Below are 21,342 nucleotides of genomic sequence, written 5' to 3'. Positions count from 1 at the left end.
GAGACATATAACTTGTTTTAAATAACAAAAAAACAAACAAACAAACAAACAAAAAAGATTGCTTTCTTTGGGGCTGGAGAGATGGCTGAGTTAAGAACACTTGCAAAAAAAACCAAAAAAAAAACCCCAAACAAACAAACAAAAAAAACCAACCTCTCCAAAACCCCCACTTGCTCTTCTTGGGGAGGACCCAGTTTTGATCCCCAGCATTTATATGTGTTGGTGCAATTCCAGTTGCAGAGAGCCCTTCACTCTCTTCTAACCTCAGTGGGTACTAGGCATGCGCAGAGCACACATACATACACATACATACCTATACACACAGACACACACACATTCATACATGCAGGAAAAGTACTAATACATATTAAATCTGAAAACCCAAAAAAAAAATTTTTTTTTGTGCACGAGTGCTCAGGTCTGTGTCTGTTAGGTGTATGCGCACATTAGTGTGTAAGTATGCAAGGAAGCAAGAAGAGGGCATCAGACCTCTTACAGCTAAAGCTGCAGATGTTTGTAAGCCACCTGATGAGAACGCTGGGATCAGAATTCCAGTCTTCCTGATTGAGCATCAAGTGCCTCAAGCTAGGGGCCATGTCATGAGAGCCACTCTAAGAGTTCTATCTACATATTACTATGGAAGAAGCCATAATGGGGAAGATAGAGTTACCAACCATTACATCTCTCCTTTATAATGCTTATGGAGTATGGATGTTTCTACACAGTTGAAAGCCGGACTAGCATGCACAGACTCTGGGTCTGATCCCCAACACCTCACAGAACTTTTACGAAAAGTCTCAAAGCTACTGACCTGAGTTTCCATCATTGGCTTTTGAAAAGGAAATGTATCATGGTTGACACACCATAAAATGTCATTATCTTCATTTTCTGAGGCTGTCATCAGTAAAATTCCTAAAAGGTAAACAAACAGAATACTCTTATATGATGTTAAATAATCTGCCCTCGCAATAGCCTCAGCAATTATCAGCAACATTTACAATCTATACAATGGCAGAAAAAGTCTAATGGGGAAAGAAAAGGATGTTGTTTTTAAATAAACGGTGCATGGAGAAAATCAGCTAGCTTTCTAAAACTGTTTGTAAATAAACTGAACATTTATTTTTAGAGTGTCTGGGTTAAAACATATTTTGTAATTGATTGGCTTATCAATTTCATTAACTTATAAATGCTTACTCAGTATAATCTTTTTTAAGTCAATAACTTTTCAGTTGGCGAAATAGTCTATGTAACAGTGAATTTAAATGCATCGTGAATAAAATAGACATAGATACCAGTGCATGCTTTCCTCTGCTTGATCAAATACAGCTCTTGTCACAGAGACAGATGACCTGAGTTTGACCCCAGACCCTGCTCAGGGGAGGGAGGAGTGAACTCCTTCATGCTATCCCTGAGACCAGCATAAAATACACTTTTCATATTAAAGGGAAACCCTACTAAATCTAACAGTGAAGTGATAAAGCACACAGAGGATGCTCAGATGCAATGACAGTCAACCAGTGTCAAAAATATCAGCAGATCACGTCTTTGGATGAGGGACCTTTATCTAGAAAATACAACAAATTCTCAACTCAATTAAGAGAAATAAATGTAAATAAAGGCTTAGAAATGGTTTGCTTTGTCTTGCAAAGGAGAAAGGTAACTGGCTAGTAAGTACCTGGAAAGCCACCCAACAACTTTAGCCATCAGATAAAAAACAACTTCTCTTCTAGTAAGATGGGAATAAACCAGAAACAAGTATTGGCAAGAATGTAGCCAAAGTGGGTATGCCTTCTACAATGGGCAAAAATGTTAGCTGGCCTAGTTACTAGAAAGACAGCCTGAGAGTCCATCACAGAAAAAGCAAAGTGACGACATGATCCAACAATTTCAATCCCATAGAAATGAACAGATGTTCTTATAAAAGCTTGAACACAAACACTTACAGGAACAGGGTAATTCACAGTACAAAGTAGAGATGACGTGAACGTACAGTTTCCACAAATAAACATTATTCAACAAGAAAAAGGGAGCACAGGGCATGTTAGCTCTAGCCTGTAGTCCCAGCATCTGGGAGTGAGAGCCCAACAAGCAAAGGTGCCAGCTATCAAGCCTGATAACCTGACTTGATTCCTGGAACCTACCAGGTTGAACAAGAGAACCCACCCCCAGAGGTCCTCTTGTTTCCACAAACAACTATCCCCACCTCTACACACATGATAATTTTTTAAAATTGGTGACACAGTGCTAATACCCATTATACCATCATCGATCTTTAAAACATCGTGTTTAGTGCAACTCAGTGCCAATCATGTATTCTATTTATATAAAATATCCCAAGTGGACAAATTATTAGGAAAGGGACGTTAAAGTTTCCCAGGGCTAGAACAATTGTTAGAATATTTTTAAGTTGGACAGTGGTGATCACTGTACAAGTCTGAATAAACTAACACACACTGATTTTCATACTTTAGAAGGTTAAATTTGAGTAATGTCAATAACGTTATAATTTAAAGAGTTTGTGATGATACATGGTATTAGTTATTTGAAAAAACTTCTTGCAAAGGAAAAGTTTAGACCAATCACGTAGGAAGATCCTGGTGTGGTGGTGCACATCTTTAATCCTAGCACTTGGGAGGTAGAGACAGGTAGGTTTCTAAAAGTTCAAGCATAGCCTGGTCTACAGAGAGGCCCAGGCCTGCCAGGGCTATAGAGTGTGACTGTCTCAAAAAATGTTGGTGGTCGTGGTGCTCAGAAAGGTGGCTCAGCAGTTAGGAGCACTTGCTGCTCTTGCAGGGAACCTGTGTTCAATTCCCAGCTCCCACGTCATGTGACAGCTCAAAGGCAGCTGTAAGCACTACAGTCCCAGATCTGGTACATCCTTCTGAGACATTGAGAACCTTAAACCTTACAGCATCTCAGGGCTTACCTTTACTGTAAAGTGCTTTGTGCACTTTTGAAGGCTTTTCCACTGTTGATGATGCTGAAAATCCAGGAGGTAACCGGACGTGGACCAGTGTCAGTGTATTCGGCCGAGCTAATGGCTGTCTAAACGGACAAGTGCTGAAATACAGCCTTACACCTGATGAGGAGGTAAACATATGCATTAGGGAGGACATGAAGTAGTACATGTGTGCTGAAGAATCTCACACACACACACACACACACACACACACACAGACACACAGACACACACAGACACACAGACACAGAGACTTCTGCAAAAGCACACACCAATTTCCTCATTGGCTTAAAATGATAGAATAGCCAATTAAACCACGTTCTAGAAGATGTCCAGACTTGAGCAGTGACTCGGTATATTTCTGTAGCAAGAACTTGTGACAAGTCAAGGCAAGCCGTGTCTCAGTTAAGGTTCTGTCACTAAACATAAGCCACTTCACTTTCCTGGTCTGGCTATGCCTCACAATAGGAGGAGAGAAAAGAGTTACCCCCCACTAATAAAGAATTCTCAACATCCTCTTAGTAACTAATGAGAGAGTGAAGCATTTCTAACCATACACCTCCAACCCGAGGATCATGAAAACTGGTAGGACAGCAGATAGAGAAGCAAGCGTACCTGCGTGAGTGACAGCCAGTAACTGACAGTCCAGGGATTCAGAACTCTCAATCACAGCTATCTGAACAATTGGCTTAAAGACGGAACGATCAATAGTCCTTTAAGAAACAAAAACTGAAGTTTATTCCTAATTTATAAAAAGTCAAGTCTGAGGCAGGTGTAGTAGTTCATGCCTTTAGCCCTTGCACATAGAGTCAGAGGCAGGTGGATCTCTGAGTTTGAGGCCAGCCTGATTTATGTAGTGAGTTCCAGGATGGCCAAATAGATAGGCATCATCTCAATAAATAATAAGATTAATCCCTTAGGAAGCAACATAGTAGCAGCAGGAGAAGCACAACTACAGTAGATGTATGGTTTTAAGACTAGCCCTCTTTACAAACCACTACAAAGACCATTAGCAAACGTGAGACCTCCAGTGAGGAGAATGTCTGCAGATCACTAAGGAATTTAGGAAGTTTGCACCAATTAGCTCAGCATCCAACACATAATTCCTCAGACTCCACATTGGATTCTAGCTCTGTAAGAGGCCAAAGGAATCCATTATATCCTTTAGTTTCAGTTTTATCATGAATTATATGAGGATATTACAGCTATGAAATTCTTTCTAATTTGTACCATGTAGGCTTGCTGTAAGGGGAGAGTAGGGGGCCTGTGTTATAACCTCTACAATATTTGCTGCAAAGAACCTGAGTTTAGCACTATGAAAAAGGCTAGAGGTCTAGCTAAGTGGTAGAATGCTTGCCTAGTATGAAGGAGACTTTGGATTTGATTCTCAGTGCCTTTGAAAAAGTCCAAGAGGGTAAAACACAAGTTTTCACTCAGTAAGAAACCTTATGATTTCAACCAACATGAGAAGTCTGAAGTGACAAGATTTCAATAATCTATTAGAGATATTTGAAGGAGTAATTTAATCTTAGTATAGTATATATTACACATTATATGTTATACAATGAACATATAACATATTATAGGTACTATACACAAACAGCATAAATATGTCTGCAAATGAATTCCTGACAGTAAAGCACACATTACCTAGCAATGTTTCCAGCAGCAGAGACAATGGCATTCTGTGAAACTGAAGCAACTCTACTCATCCCCTGTCCATCATGGCCCAAATCATAAACCTGGGAATAAAGGATTCTCCTTAGACACAATTACACAGCACACACAGTATATTGGATTATATAAGGATTCTCCTTAGACACAATTACACAGCACACACAGTACATTGGATTATATAAGGATTCTCCTTAGACACAATTACACAGCACACACAGTACATTGGATTATATAAGGATTCTCCTTAGACACAATTACACAGCACACACAGCATATTGGATTATATAAGGATTCTCCCTTAGACACAAATGCACAGCATACACAGTATACTGAAGTTCGAGTGCTCTCTTTCAGATTAGTTAATTTGGCATTTACTGAACATTAAAATGTTTGAAATCTCACTAAGACAAACAAACAACAAGAAATGGCCTAAGAAATGGTTTGAGGTGTTTACTTGCAAAAGCACACAGATGAAGGCAGGCATGGTGACACACAGGAGCAATGGCAGACAATTGGGAGGCAGAAGCAGAAGAGTTCAAAGTCAATCTTGGCTACAGAAGCAGCTCACGGCCAGTCTGAGTGACAGGAAAACTTGTCTCAAACAACAACAAAGTTCACAGTTCACAGGAGGTTTGAATACTCAAGTCTTCCTTATAAGACAGCGGTGTAAGCAGGTAAGATAATTCACTGGCTACAGGCACGGGCCACTTCTAGCCTCACGCCTTAACTCCCATCTCTGGATCTCACAGCAGAGAAAGACCTAACTCTAAGTTATCCTCTCCCTCCACACATGGGCTGTGTCACAGAGGTGTGCATACACACATTTGTCCGCACAAAAACAATATTTTTTTTCAAAGTTAGAAACTAATGGGAGGGGCTAGAGAGATGGCTCAGCGGTTAAGAGCACTGACTGCTCTTCTGAAGGTCCTGAATTCAAATCCCAGCAACCACATGGTGGCTCACAACCATCCATAATGAGATCTGGCGCCCTCTTCTGTTGTGTCTAAAGACAGCTACAGTGTACTTACATATAATAATAAATAAAATCTTTTAAAAAAAAGAGAGAAAATAATGGGAGTTGTGGGGGGGAGCACCCTCATAGAAACAGGGGGAGGGGGGTTGTGGAGTGGAAACCAGGAAGGAAGATAACATTTGATAAGTAAATAAATAAAATAACCAATAAAAAATAGGAAACAAAACAGGAATGCTTTTCTAATCTTAAATCATAGCAAACATGCATATTTACCTGTATAACTCCTTTCTCCGATCGTGTATACAAAATATTTCTGGAATTATCAATTTCAATTTGAACAATAGGATCTAAAAAAAAAAACAAGAGAGAAAAACACAACTAACTCTGAGGATTCTCAACTGAACACAGGGCCCATTCACAGCAAATGAAAACTGCTGCATTCGGATCTGCATTCGGGGCTTCCTGCTCTCCTGCTTGCCTGTGATACTCAATATCGTACACAGTGTCTGCAATAAGGACCAACCAGGAACATTAGGTTACACAAGTAGGGTGTCATAAACAACTCACACTGTCAGGCACAGTGCTGCACGCTGCTCTCCAGTCACCCTAGCATGCAGTCTGAGAAATACATCAGCATTACAAAGCCAGACAGGGCTATAGAACAAAACTCTGTCTGAAAACAAAAGCAACTTATTCTGTCTTCTAAGTGAATTTTTAACTCTTTAAAATTTGGTTTTGGAGACAGAGTCTCACTATGCACTTCTGGCTTGCCTTAAACTTGCTATGCAGCCCAGGCTAGTCTTGAATGTACAAAAACTATCATGTCTCTGCCTGTCAAGAACTGAAATTAGAGGTATGTGCCACTATGCCCAGTTTAGACTATTGCTTAGTTCAGTAATACTTAACAAATCATTTACTCTATTCTAGAAACACTTCTAGTTTTCCAATAAGAACAAAGCATGACATCTGGGTAGAAGAACTCTGTGATATGGAGCACATTCTAGCCAGACTGTGGTGACCCACGCCTTAATCCTACAAATTTATGTTTCTATAAACACTAAAACTTAGGGATAAAAAGCTTAGCAGGGAATTTGTCCTTGACCCTTTATCACATATGCAAATTAGTCTCTTTTACTTTTGTATGCATGAAGACAGAAAGACACACATAGAGACAGACACACACTTTTTGGTTAAGGTAGGAAAGCTGTTTTGAACATATGATCCAGGAACAACCAAAGTTTTTAGGAGACAACTTGAGAATAAAATCCATGTTTTTTCCATTTTATAATGCCTCTAGTCTTTAAGTGAATTCATAGGCATCTAAAAAATGCAATTTAATATGACAAGCTTTTAACTAAGGATGAAAAGTTCTGAAGAAAACGTTAGGTCTTGAAGCATGAAAATCTTGTTTTCCTTGTCAAATGTGTTTGCTACTCACCATCTTCTGAGAACGTGAACTGCAGCAAGGAAGGCACCAGGAAGGAGAGCGAGCTCTTGGAGTGATTGATCTTCCTACATCTTTGACTGAACCAGCCTGCTTCTGCCTTGGAGGAAAAACAACACAACACTTGAAATGCCACGTAAGAAGACAACTGTATTCAGGCCTAGTAAAGCCTGCCAGCCTCCAGGCTTCCGCAGTGACGGTGAACACACTGAAACATACTTTTCAAAATGACCTACAGAGTTTTCTTTTATAATTAAAACTACTAAATACAACAAATGCCTTCCAACACACAAAATTCAATGAGAGGCCAATTGTGAAGATAACGGCAACCTAAGTAAAGACGTACATTTACAAAGAGTACTGTCTGCTTGTCCATCCACAAACACGTGTACACAGGTGTAAATGCACATATAGCAATGAGGAACCCTTTACAGACACCCACCAGTCGGGCTGACAGTCGGGCTGCCATGTACAGAGCTGACGCTGCAGCTCAGAGACACGGTGCGTGTCTAACAGTTGGAACGTTCTGAGCTGAGCTCCAAGACACTGACATTTATGTTTCAATATTCTCCCTAATAATATATGCTATGCAATTAGAAAATTCAAAGAAAAGCTTTGCTTTTTCTTTGCGACTGAGTAAAAGACAAAAAAAAAAAAAAGTTTGTAAATGTTAAAGCTTACTTGGTATGCTACTTCGTACAAACAGCCATCCTTTCCAGCCAGAAAGATTCTGCCATTATCCGTGGACGTGATTGTTAAAAGGTACGTGTTGTCCGTGGGAAGAGAATATAAGGGATCTGGAAGCAGCTGCATGCCGCCACACATGCTGTCATTGAGAATGCCAGAACCTGTATGTTTGCAACAGGAAAAACCAGTTTCTTAGCTTTTTGAAAGGCTAAAATGATTTTCACATTATCTTAAAAACTGGTACTTTTACTAAATTCTTACTAAAATATCCCAAATTACATATTTTATAAAGTTTCCATAAAAGCTTGAGGGGCTGGAGATGACTCAGACTCAGTGGTTAAGGAGCCCTTGATGCTGCTGTAGAAGGCACAGGTTCAGTTCTCAGCAGCCACATGGATGCTCACAAACACCTGTCACTTGAGGTCTAAGGGATCTAACTCCATCCATTCTCTGGCCTCCTCAGGCTCCAGGCACACAGAGAATGCATGTATACTCAAAAACACTCATACACATAAAATACAAATAGAATGCATGTATACTCAAAAACACTCATACACATAAAATACAAATAGATATAAAAGAGTTTAACACTCTGGCCAGGATGTTGTTTAGCAGTAAAGTGCTTACATTCTAAATGTAAGGCCGAACGAACTCAATTTCTAACAATGCACGCATGCAGAGCTTCACTCAAAAGAATTTGGTAATTCCTCTTAAACTGCACCTATAGCACACATATATATCACACAATAAAATATCCAAGAAAAAAAAACAAACTCAAACCAGTGTAAGGATCTGGTATTGTAAGCATTATAATACTAATCTTCAAGACAGTGCTATTTTTAGAAATTTAGGATATGAGTGGATTACCATACCTGTTTGTACATTAGCATAGCTGAGTCCAAGAATTACTATATCCACAGGGGTTGCCAAAACCAGCAAGTGTCTTACATGAGGTTGAAAGATGCCTATGGCAAAGCAGACAAAGGCTGAAAAACACCTCACCTAAATTTAAGCATGAATAAAATACGGTTTCACCATTGAAGTGAACTCCTAACCAAACAGTAAAGGTCTGAATCCAGGCCAGCAAATTCTGATGCTTAAATATTACTATGTTAAAGTATTAAAGTACATAAACAGTAGGAAAAACTAACTTAGGAAATAACTGGCTCAACAATTACTGTCATTTAAAAAGAGTGTCTTGCCGGGCATGGTGGCGCATGCCTTTAATCCCAGCACTCGGGAGGCAGAGGCAGGCGGATTTCTGATTTCGAGGCCAGTCTGGTCTACAAAGTGAGTCCCAGGAAGCCAGGGCTACACAGAGAAACAAAACCAAAAAAAGAAAAAAAAAAGTGTCTTAATAGATTTTGGTTTACTGAACTATAAACATTTGCATTTGTATACTTATAGTAAAAGAAAAACTATCCAAAAGTCTAAAAGATTAAAGTAATCTAAGTGTCTTTCAGCAGATGAACCAGCAAAATGTAGCATATGCATGCTATACAGAGGAGGAAGTTTTGGGGGACAGCGCGTGAGGTAGCCAAGGTAGCCTCAACATTGTGTTTTAGCTGAAGAAGACATTGAGCTGCTTTTCCCCAGTGCTGAGATCAAAGGCATGCGCCACCACACCTCGCTGGAAAGGCAAATTCAGACACACCCAACAAATGTTATCTGTGAAGAGCGAGCCGGACACAAAACGACAACTACTACCGGAGAAAACCTATTCATATAGAGAAAAGTAGAGTGGTCGCTGCCAGGCACTAGAAGAGTTAGAACTTTCCTGATTCAGCTCGAAAACACTGGGAGACTGAACAGTTACAATCTCATCCTGAGAGTTTTACTTCTTACCAGCTTTTGGTTTCACAAGCCCCACAGCAAGAATTGTCTCACTGAGTCCATCAAAATAGGCAAGGTCACCTCTGCCCAAAAGTAAAGAAAACATGTTTACATATATTAAATCATATTTACAATGCTCTTTATTAGTTGAAAAAAATTTAGATATATACTAAAAACCTAAAACAGCAAACAAAACTAGGGAAAAATTAATAGTCAGGCTATAGAGCTGTGTAAGGCTAAGCTAGAGAAACAGGTAAAGGTGGACTACCTTCTAAACAACCGCCCATCAGGGCTGCAAGCAATGGCTATCAAGTGAACACCAATGGCCTGCTAAGACGGGGGCTAGACTCTGGGAAGGAGCGCAGAGTTTACTGTTAATTCTCCACCCTGACACAGGGAAATTTTAAAGAAATTCAGAAACCCAAGCTACTGAGATGACTACAGCAACAAACAAATCCAAAAGCCAACCCTTGCTGTAATAAAGGCTTACCCATTGTATCCTAGCCTAAGGGGAGGCAAGGCATAGCCACGTCTCAGGATAAATATTTGCTAAATATTCATTTAGGTCCTAAATATGCATGTTAGGTTTGGAAAGTAAAAACAGTATCTTTTCTGCAGAATGTAAGTGGTCATATGGTATCAGTTTTGATGTAGTTAAATATTTTGAATGTGTTTGCATGCACATGCATGATTCTAAAAGGAGCACTGGTTATTCAATGTAAGAGTAACAGCTTACTCTTGTAGTTACATGGGCGGCATCTGCTATCTCAATAAGGATAATTAGATTACTCAAAATAGGGAACTGAATAACTGAAATATAAAGTACAAGTAAAACAAAACTCACCTCTCCAGCCAGGTGAGCAGCCAGATCAAGACACTACTCTACTTAAGGAACTTCTGGCTTTTATACATTCTATTTATTTAATTTACACAGAAAGTCAAAGCCATGAAATAACCAAATAATCATTTCCTGAATTATCAGATTCCTAGTCCATAGAAATGCAAGGAAAGTCTTTAAAATGTCAATAAGGGACCACCACCAGGATCCACATGGTAGAAAGAATTTCAGATTTCTATACATATACTGTGGTATATATATATATATTCACACACCTAAACCCACCTCCCCCCATATGTACAAAATATTAAAATGTCAAATATTAGCTCAAAAGTACCAATGTATAATTTCTTTTACAGACTATGAAGTTAGAACTAGTGCTTGCTTCTTAAGAGAAGTACTCTGGAGGCTGGGGATATCACTCAATGAGAGAACACTTGCCTAGCATTCATGGACACCAGGTTTAACCCCCAGGACGACAAACATGCAAACCAGTCAACAATAACAAACCAAACAAACAAACAAACAAACAAGAGCAGTCTTTTGTAGGGGACGTAGCTCCATGGAGTGCTTGCCATGAGTAGGCTCCAGCAGTACTAAAACCAAGAACATTAGTGACAAATTGCTACAACAGAATCCGCATGTGTGAATGAGTGTGCATGGGTGAGCTAGAGTGTGTGCATGTAATGAGGCCAGAGGTTAGTCAATGTTGAGTGTCTTCTTTACTTTTGAGACAATTTCTCTCACTGAACCTGGAGCTCACTGTTTCAGCTAAACCAGCTGCTCAGCAAGACCCCAGCATCTGAGTGCAGGCTCTTGCTTATAGAGCAAGCACTTTAGCCACTGAGCCATCTCCCTAGCCCCCAAACCCAGACTTCAATGCCCCCAAGATGACTGGTATACACGGGCAAACATTGACTAGAACACGAGATGCAACAAGCAGTCGAGGTTAGCAGAATCCCAGAGCAGCCTCCCATACGTACCCATCTTCATAGTTCCACATGAATATGTCACTGTCAATCGTAAGCCAGGCTCTGCTGATCGGGGGGAAAACGCCCATCATGCAGTTGCACTGCATGTCTGAGGACGCACGGACGATGTAAGGTGCAGAGGGCAATTAGCTTTCTCAATCCGTTCCATAGCTTTAGACTTAAAAGTTGCCATTTAAAGTGACCTTTTAGGTTTACCACTCAGTGATACAGAGCTTGCCTAGTACCCATGAGGCTTCCTTCTTTTCTCTTTCCTTCCCTCTCCCTTTTTCTTTAAACACACACACCTCATACCTATCTGCATACCATCTGTGTTCCTGCACCCATGGATGCCAGACAAGGGCATTGGAGCCCCTGGGACTGGAGTTACCGACAGGTGTGAGCCATCAAGTAGGTGCTGGGCCTATAATCTGGGTCCTCTACAAGAACAGGCCATGCTCTTAACTGCTGAATCTTCTCCAGTTGCAAACACTTTTCTTTTTTCTTGAGGCAGTCTCACTGTTAGCTCAGGCTAGCCTGGAAGCTGTAATCCTCGAGCCTCATCTTCATAAATCTTGAGGTGACAGGCTTATACCACATTTACCCACGCCAACTACTCCATCCATCCATCCCTCCCTCCCTCCCTCTTTTTTCCCCCTTCTTTCTTCTTTTTTTTGAGACACAGTCTCACTATGTAGCTCTGCCTATCTGTCCTGGATTCACTATTATAGACCAGGCTGGGCTTGACCTCATAAAGATCCACCTGCCTCTGCCTCCTAAGTGGTAGAATCAAAGGTGTGGACCACCATGCCCATGCTTATCTAACAGAAAGAAAGCAAACTACCTAGTCACTCTTATTTTCAAGAAAGGTCTCACTAAACAGCCCAGGTAGGCCACAAGAGTGCCAAATCCTCCTGTTTCAACCTCTGGAGGCATCATAGGTATATACCACCATGCATGGCTGAGAATGAAAGGTCTGAACAGCTGGGCCTCAGGCATGCCAGACAAATGAGCTATACATGTGGCTCTAAAAAGAGAACTCTGAAATAACTTACAAACATTATGTAAATGGAACAAGAATTATAATAATGCAAAAAAAAAAAAAAAAAAAAAAGCCAGGCAGTGGTAGCTCACACCTTTAATCCCAGCACTTGGGAGGCAGAGGCAGGCAGATTTCTGAGTTCAAGGCCAGCCTGGTCTACAGAGTGAGTTCCAGGACAGCCAGGGCTATACAGAGAAACCCTGTCTTGACAAGCCCCCCCCCAAAAGATTTATAATAACGAAACTGAGTAATCTAATATTTATCAAATAGCTAAATACAAAGCAATAGGATACGTCCAAACTGTTCAACCAGCTCAGGCGGGAGGGGAACTCTCCGGATAGTGCTGATCTCTGGAAGGCTGGGTACTGACAGCAAACCTGGTCCTTGCAGAGGGTAATCCATGTCGGACATTCCAGAAACAGTAGGACTGTCTACACAAAAAAAAGATAAAAGAAAGCGTTTATTTACAACAATAAAGTACCACTCATCAACTAGGAATAGATAAGCCAGTCAAGTCACCCCAGTGCCTATGACATCTCTGAAATGAAGGAGTTCTAACCTGTCACAAACTGAACCTAAGAAAGCTCACCACTACAGGGTGGGACAGGTACTGGTTTCAAAAACGAGAGGAAGTAATCAAGAGTGGGATGGAGCTCAGCAGGTTTTGTGCAGCAGACATGAATCCCTGGCCGTGACTCCTGGCTCAGCATCAAACAGACTGGAGTAGCAGGAACCTCTATCTGTAGCTCTTAGGAGGATTAGAAATTCAAGGTCACTCCTGACAACCGTTAGAGACTAGCCCCAGTTACATTAGATCCTTTCCTAAAAACAACGGAACAAGGTTCACACCAAACAATCTATTTGTCCTCTTTGGATTTCTCTCCCAGACCAATACATCATACATAAATACCAATAATGCAAAACATCACTGGAAGTTGGTGGGGATCCAGACTGCTCTCAATAAAGAATTCTTCTTGTGCTTCCTATCTCTTGCTCTCTGACTCAGAGCCGAGGGGCACGAGTGGGCTGGTCTACTTGACCTGTCCTTCAGGACACTTAACACTAGCCCTGACCTACAACCTAAGTATTCCAGGTACCTTATCAGGGTCTAGTTCAGAATACAAGGATGTTTGGAGAACTGACATTAAATACTGATTACTGCACTAGAGAGATTGCTCAGCAGTTAAGAGGACTGACTGCTCTTCCAGAGGTCATGAGTTTAATTCCTAGGAACTAGACGGTGGCTCATAACCATCTATAATGGGATCCAATACTCTCTTCTGTTATGTCTGAAGAGAGCTACAAGCGTACATAAAATGAATAAAATCTTTAAAAAAAAATACTGATTACCATGGCTGAACAATCATAGATATGTTGGCCCCAGCATGGTTCATTCACATAACCATTCCTGTTCACCTCTCCACTGGGTTCTTTCTAAAAATAAATCTTAGCCCTAAAATACAATTTCAATAGAACAATGCACATAGGAAATGAAGTGGAAATACAAAAGGGAAGAATAACTTCTTTGACAATGACAATGTGAGTGGTCAAGAAAATTTTCAAAGAAACTAAAGACTTCCCTTTTTTGGAGCAGGGTCTCACTTTATTGTTCTGGTCAGAACTCACTATGTATTCGGACTGACCTCAAACTCAAAGAGATCTCGCTGCCTCTGTCTCCAAGAGCATGAAATTAAAAGCATGTAGCACCATGCCTGACTTAGAACTAGGGTCTTTTACTAAGAACTGGATGGAACCAGGCTTCCATGTCCATGCCTTTAACCCAGCACTTCAGGGGCAGAGGAAGGCAGATCTCGGACGGAGTTCCAGGACAGCCAGGGCTATCAGAGAAAACTTGTCTGGGAGGAGCCTGTTAGGCAGAGGGGGGAAAATGCTAGAAGGGAAAGGGATTAGTATGAGGAGGAAAGTATATTAAAGAGATTACACATTTGAGAGGATCAGAAAGCAAAGCGGGGGTGGGAGGGGGTTGGACATATGAAGACAATAGCAGCTAATAGGTCAAGCAAGTTTTTATAAAATTTTGGACCCTGCTCCAAAAAAGGCAAGCTCATTTGCTAATACTTGTCAAGTACAAAGACTATCTTTGCTTCTGGTATTTTTCTTTTCAGTTTTCCACGACAGGGTTTTTCAACGACCCCACCCCCCCCCAGGGTTTCTCTGTATAGCCCTGGCTGTCCTCGAACTCAGAAATCCGTCTCCCTCTGCCTCCCAAGTGCTGGGATTAAAGGTTTTTCTGTGTAGCTTTGGCAGCTGTGGAGCACCCTCTATAGACCAGCCTAGCCTGGAACCCACAGAGATCCGCCTGCCTCAGCCTCCCAAATGCTGAGATTAAAGGAATGGACAACCACTATCTGGCTGCTGTCAGTATTTCTGGTTAAAAAAATAAAAATCTCTTAATAGATTTTTACAAGTCATTGCTCATGTGCTTTGGGCTACTTTTGATTGATTATTCTGTTTAAGTTACTCCCACCCATTTTTTTTTCTCACCAAGTCTCACCTGCATGTTACATTTCTGTTTTTCTCCAACTTTCATTTCACAAGAAACATTTTGTAGCAACTAATGCAACTCCACAAACCTTTAGCTGGTAACAAGTTTTAAAAGTTAAGGCAAATTCTTCCAAATTATCTCCTCTGTTGGCAGATAAACTTAGTTCTGCTCTCCCTGTCAGTTAGCCTTCTGACCCCTATATTTCTTTCCTAGTTAGTCCCGGCACTCACAAATATACTAACTCTACACGTATGACATGACTCTGAGAGAACGCGGCAGATTTCCAAATTAACTCGCTTGCTTTTCTGAGCGAGCATTATCGAAGCAAAAAATGCACAGAAATGGAATCTGGATCAGAGGATTCTTCTCATTTGGACTTAATGAGTTTGCTCTTACCTCCTCGAGTATCTACAGTAAATAAAGTGTAGACAAGAAGAAATAAGCAATAAAAGCTAAAAGTCGGTTGCTGTTTGTCGTGTTTTCAAGAAACCAAGCCCTAATCTCTGAATGTTCACGAGGGCACCAACGTACAGAGAAGAAGACAGGGGAATCGGACTAGAATCCTATGGTGGGGAAACAGAGCGTCCAGTGGACCGATCACTCACTTGGGGCCGACACCATGAGCAGCTCAGAAAGGTCCGGGTACATGCGGTCTTCTTGCAACTGTCGATCGATAAGCCTCCCCGCGTTTTCCAAAGCTTCCTGCAGGGAGGCGGCGGCCGACGTAGAGGCCACCATCATAGAGCCCAGCACCGATGGCATGTCGGCAATCGTGGCCACCGCCTTATAGAAACACTCCAAACCCGTGGAGAACCGTGAGAAAAACGAAGAGAGCCCAAAACCGCTCCTCGGAACGCGCGCGGAAAACGAATAACTGGGCGCCAGGTCATGACGCACTTCCGGTTCGTCCTCCCCGGCACTGGAAGACGCCGCTTCTGGGACGGGAAGAGGAAGCAGTTGAGTGTCGGACATTGGCGAAGGCGTGAGGGAGGAGACTAGAGTTGAATTTGGAGATGGCCTAGGGAAGGGAGGAGGAGAAGGGAAGAGGATACGGGAGAGGGGAGGGGACTGGGGGCGGGGCGGGGGGGAGAGGGAAGAGGAACTTCGGGTGCTGGAGTGGGGTTGATGTCCCCTTGCGGTCGCCTGTGCGGTGGTGACATCGCGCGTGCTGATTCTTTGCTTTGAGCCCCACCCCCAGTTTGGAATGTGGCGACGGCTGAAGAGTGGCACACATCCATTACCGTGGTTCCCTGATAACTTCTAACAGTAGTTAGAAATTGATCGCTAGTTCCAGAAAGTTTACCTGTGAGCCAGAAACTCACAGCGTTTCAAATAATGGGGGTGAATTAAGAATTCATTGGATTGCTGGGCGGTGGTGGTGCACGCCTTTAATCCCAGCACTTGGGAGGCAGAGGCAGGCGGATTTCTGAGTTCGAGGCCAGCCTGGTCTACAGAGTGAGTTCCAGGACAGACAGGGCTACACAGAGAAACACTGTCTCAACCACCACCCCCCCCCCCGGCCCCCAAGAAAGAATTTATTGAATTTTCCCATGTGCGTGTCTGGGTCATTGGCTTTGTGGCTTTGCGAAATTTTTTGGTTGGAGGTCAGCGTTGGACGGTGTCTCATGCCTGTTAATACGCGTCCTATGGTTTCGGCAAAAGGATTACTGTGTCATTTGGTGAGTTCCAGATAGCGTGCTACGGAATGTGTTCCTAACTCAAAACAAACAGAGGCGGGAAGGGAGATACTGTGTGATGGGTCCTGCCAGCGGATTTAGGAAGTGGAGGCAGGAGGATAAGTTCATCCTCGGCTGTGTGGCAAGTTTGTAGTAAACTTGAGAGTCTGTCTCAAGAAAAAGAAGAAAAAAGTGTTTGTTCTTGCTGTATACCTTTCTCCCTTGTTGCCTTGGGAGAACACTCATCTGATCCATCTGTTCTCATCTCAGAGCACAAGGATATTAAATAATGGATGCATTCAACAGATGGTCTGATTCTAGGAAACCGAGTATGTACTGTGTCAGGAATCGTGCCTGCTGTTGGGAATACCAAATTACTACACTTTTACAGAGACAAAGTAAATGCCTCTCAAGGTCCAGGCATAGAGGCAGGCACCTGTAGTTGGAAGCCAGACTGGGCTATGTACTGAGACCTTTCGAAGAATCAGCCTGCCTCCATCTTACGTTTAAAAGACAGCTTACAATAAAAAACAAACTAGGTTCATGCCTGTTTATAATCAAACCTCTGTTTCTCAGGGATTAGCCTATGCCCCGCTCCCCACAGCCTTAACTACAAATGGTTCTGTACCAAGTGTTCCAGGAATGGCAATCATGTCTTTGTTTCAAAAAGTCGTTTATAATCATCTTGCAACCCTACTTTGATTCAAAAGGTTACATGGCCAGGAGCTGATGGTGCATGCTTTTAATCGCAGCACTTAGCAGGCAGACGTAGGCCGAATGTGAGTTCAATGCCAGCCCCCGTCTACAAAGCAAGTTCCAGGACAGTCAGAGCTGTCATGCAGAGAAACCCTGTCTCGAAAAACCCAAACAAAGAAACAAGAATGTTCTATGCCTACCTTGTTATAACCGCCTTGTCATGCCCATCTTGCAACCATGTCTTTGTCTCTGTTCCTCTCCTATAACCCAACCTGCTCTGTCCATCCAATCCCCCGTTTGTGAACCCCCTACTGTTGCAGGATATTTGATCACACCATGAACCCTGATATTGTGTTATTTACTGGGAAAGCCTGGTTTTAGTTGTGGTATGGGTCAGCCTAAACATATACTTTTAATTCAACAGCTTTCTGCTTGAATAATGTAAACAGGGTTAAATAAAATCAACCATAGGTCAGGAGGCAGAACAAGCGGCCAGTTGACAGGAAGTGACCATAGGATTATTAAGAAAAAAGTCTTGAGAGTAAGAGGGAGTCAGGAGGACAGAGACACATAGGGAGTAGAAGGGAGGAGCATTTAGTTGTCTGGAGGTTCTTTTGAGTGGGAGTGGGAGAAAGAGGGGCATTGCTTCTGGAGTATCAGCTGAGGAAGATGGTCAACTGGGTGCTTTCTCTGGGTCTCTGAACTAGCAGGCTGTCCCCCCAGCATCTGGCTCCCAAGTCTTCATTGATAAAATCAAACGGCTGAGATTTTGTTAAAAAACAAAAACAAAAAACCCAACAGCTTACCCCTAAACTATAAAAAGCCTTGTCTTCCTTACATCCAAAGCTGACCTGTCCTGAGGGGTAGGCAGCCAGTGTACATGAATAAAATAGCTTGCTTTAATTAATTGCTTGCTTTAATTAATTTGGCCATGGTGATCTTTGTCCTTTCATCTTTGGGATCAACACTTTTTCATAAACAGAAAATGAAAAGTACTATAATAATGGGGCTGGTTGTAGATTTTCTAATGGGGTGTATACAGAATTCAGTAGCATAGAGAGCAATGGGAAGAGAGGCTTTGTTTCCACAGAAAGACACTTTAGTAGGCAAGGCAGCCACCTGCCCAGAACAGTTACGATTTGCCTTTATTTATTTATTTATTTACCTATCTATTTATTTTGGCTTTTCGAGACAGGGTTTCTCTGTATAGCCCTGGCTGTCCTGGAAACAGTTTCTGGAACCAGGAATCAATTTCTAACTACTGTTAGAAGTTATCAGGGGGGGGGCTGGTGAGATGGCTCAGTGGGTAAGAGCACCCGACTGCTCTTCCGAAGGTCCAGAGTTCGAATCCCAGCAACCACATGGTGGCTCACAACCATCCGTAACAAGATCTGACTCCCTCTTCTGGTGTGTCTGAAGACAGCTACAGTGTACTTACATATAATAATAAAAAAAAAAAAAAAAAGTTATCAGGGAACCATGGTAATGGATGTGGGCCACTCTTCTGGCACTCACTCTGCAGACCAGGCTGGCCTCGAACTCAGAAATCCACCTGCCTCTGCCTCCCAAGTGCTGGGATTAAAAGCTTCCACCACCACTGCCTGGCTTTTCTTTTTTCTTTTTGTGGTGAGACTAGGTTTTACTACATTGCTTAGACTGACCTTGAACAACTCACAATGTAGCCCACAAAGGATTCAAATTTGCAGCCCTCCTCCCTCCCTCCCTCAAGGATCAGGGTAGCTGTGATTACACTTGTCATCTGCCATACCCAGCCTCAATTAAAAAAAAAATTCTTGGACTTCCCAAATTTTTGTTATTTTTCTTAATACTGCTGTCCTGAGCATCTGCTAACCCCTGTTAATTATATCTGTTTTCAGGAAATCAGACTGCTGAAGGAGAGATACTTTGGATCTTTTATTTAATCTGAAAACAAGGATTTATTTTTATTATGTGTCTGTGTGAATGTGTGTTCATGCGTGTGTGCATGTGTGTATGCCCATGGAGACAACAGGGCATTTGACAGCCTGGACCTGGAGGTACAGGAGATGTCAGCTGCCCAATGTAGGTGCTTGGAAACCAGACAGGTCTTCTAAAAGAGCAGGGAGCGTTTTTAACCATGGAGCACTCTCTCCAGCTCCTTAATCTGAATAACTAACGAGACGTTTAATTTAATCTGTCTAATTGTAAAACAAATATTTATATCCCCTATGTTTACATAGAATGCCAACTCTATGATAGCGTGACTATAGTACTCAAGGTGCTTGCTATATACACCCTTTCAGAACCGTGGCATTAAAGCCAGGCATGGTGGCGCACGCCTTTAATCCCAGCACTCGGGAGGCAGAGGCAGGCAGATTTCTGAGTTCGAGGCCAGTCTGGTCTACAGAGTGAGTTCCAGGACAGCCAGAGAAACCCTGTCTCAAAAAACTAAAAGAAATGTGGCATTAGAGAAAATGAAACAAAATAAAGAATTTAATAAACTAAGAAAAAATAGAACTTTTATGATTGATTTGAAAACAAGCAGTTATATTCTCCCATGTTAATTTACTTTTATTTTGTAGAGCACAGCTCTAGCCTGGCAGTTATTTTTATTTTTATTCTTAGATTTATTTACTTTGTGGGTATGGGTGTTTTGCCTGCATGTATGTTTATGCACCACAATACATGTGCCTAGTGCCTTCAGAAATCAAAAGAAGGCATCGAATACATTGAAACTGAGTTACAGATGTTTTGCGGCCATTATGTGGATGCTAGGAACCTAACTCAGATTTTTTTCAAGAACAAAAAAAATTGCTCTTATCAGCTGAGCCATCTCTCCAGACCCCTGGTGGTTTTTTTTTTTTAAGTTGACATAAAATAGATGCTTCAGTGATTTCTACTACACAAATTAAATGATCTAATATTGTTGGTCTAATATTTCTGGGTAGTAATGATGTTCCCAGTGGCCAGACTCAGCCATTCTAGTTTAAAAATTATGTGTGTGTGTGTGTGTGTGTGTGTGTGTGTGTGTGTGAGAGAGAGAGAGAGAGAGAGAGAGAGAGAAAGATTAAAGTGTTTATCAGATAAAAGTATTATTTCGTGAGGCACATAACAACCCAATTACCAGTTGTTTTCTTTTAGATAACAGTCATTCTTTTATTCTTATCAGAAGTACATTATGTGTAATTTTTATTTTGCTGACTAAGTACTAAAAAGAGGCACTCGGGTCACAACCTAACGACTATTACTTCATTAAAGTCATTTTTAGTGGAAAGTGGCTTCTTTGTAGGAGATTTGTGCTAGAAGTAAACATAGTGACTACAGCAGTGTGCTGCCAATGCCTTGGTTTTTGCTGTAGCTCAGCTTCACCTACTGGCTCGATGACTGATTGGAAGGCTAGAGACCAGGGTAGCTCTGGAGCCCTGCGTTCTTACATGAGCAGATCAAAACCCATTTCAGGGGCTGGGCAGATGGCTCATTCGCAAAGTGCTTGCCATCCAGTGCAAGGCCTTGAGTTGGGCTCCCCTGTACCCATGTAAGAAGCTGGGTATCTCATGCTGGGAACGTGGAGACCAACAGATGCATCCTGGGCCTTGCTCCAGGCTCTGTAAGAGACCCTGTGTCAAGAAATCAGTGGAGCTGGTCGTGGTGGTGCACGCCTTTAATCCCAGCACTCAGCAGGCAGAGGCAGGCAGATTTCTGAGTTCGAGGCCAGCCTGATCTACAAAGTGAGTTCCAGAACAGCCAGGGCTATACAGAGAAACCCTGTCTTGAAAAACCAAAAAAAAAAAAAAAAAAAAAAAAAAAAAAGAAATCAGGTGGAGGAATAGAGGCTACCTGCCATTGACTTCTGACCTCCACACATGAATGGGTACACACATTTGCACACACACTATACGGTCCACAAAATTCCAGTTTGATATAGTCATATTTTCCACCCATCCGAAGCAGATGACATGGCTAGAAAGACAGTTAAAGAGTACTTATTGCTCTTCCAGAGGACCTACATTTGATTTCCAGCACCCACATAGTGACCTATAACTGTCTGTAACTCCATTTCCAGG

The 21,342-nt window shown here is 41.9% G+C and overlaps 1 protein-coding gene across 2 annotated transcripts in view; it reads right to left on the bottom strand.

Annotated features, from left to right (window-relative positions):
* Nup155 (nucleoporin 155) overlaps positions 1-15,872 on the bottom strand; it is a 50,597-nt gene extending 34,725 nt beyond the window's left edge. Inside the window, exons 1-12 of one of the 2 annotated variants that reach the window (XR_003951358.1) lie at positions 15,533-15,872; positions 12,715-12,852; positions 11,395-11,491; positions 9,586-9,656; positions 8,613-8,705; positions 7,735-7,901; positions 7,048-7,153; positions 5,883-5,956; positions 4,610-4,701; positions 3,575-3,672; positions 2,927-3,079; positions 812-912 (exon numbers count right to left, since the gene is read on the bottom strand). Coding sequence is in view for 1 of the 2 variants with exons in the window: in NM_133227.3 (NP_573490.3) it covers positions 812-912; positions 2,927-3,079; positions 3,575-3,672; positions 4,610-4,701; positions 5,883-5,956; positions 7,048-7,153; positions 7,735-7,901; positions 8,613-8,705; positions 9,586-9,656; positions 11,395-11,491; positions 12,715-12,852; positions 15,533-15,689 (1,347 nt within the window). In the remaining variant the exon portion in view is untranslated. The remainder of the gene's footprint in view (positions 1-811; positions 913-2,926; positions 3,080-3,574; positions 3,673-4,609; positions 4,702-5,882; positions 5,957-7,047; positions 7,154-7,734; positions 7,902-8,612; positions 8,706-9,585; positions 9,657-11,394; positions 11,492-12,714; positions 12,853-15,532) is intronic. The other variant, NM_133227.3, reaches the window with a different exon arrangement.
* Positions 15,873-21,342: the final 5,470 nt, after the last annotated feature.

The sequence above is a fragment of the Mus musculus genome, chromosome 15 (assembly GCF_000001635.26).
Source record: "Mus musculus strain C57BL/6J chromosome 15, GRCm38.p6 C57BL/6J".
NCBI lineage: Eukaryota > Metazoa > Chordata > Mammalia > Rodentia > Muridae > Mus > Mus musculus.
Note: the sequence above shows the minus strand (reverse complement) of the source record. Positions and strands in the feature narration are given on the sequence as shown.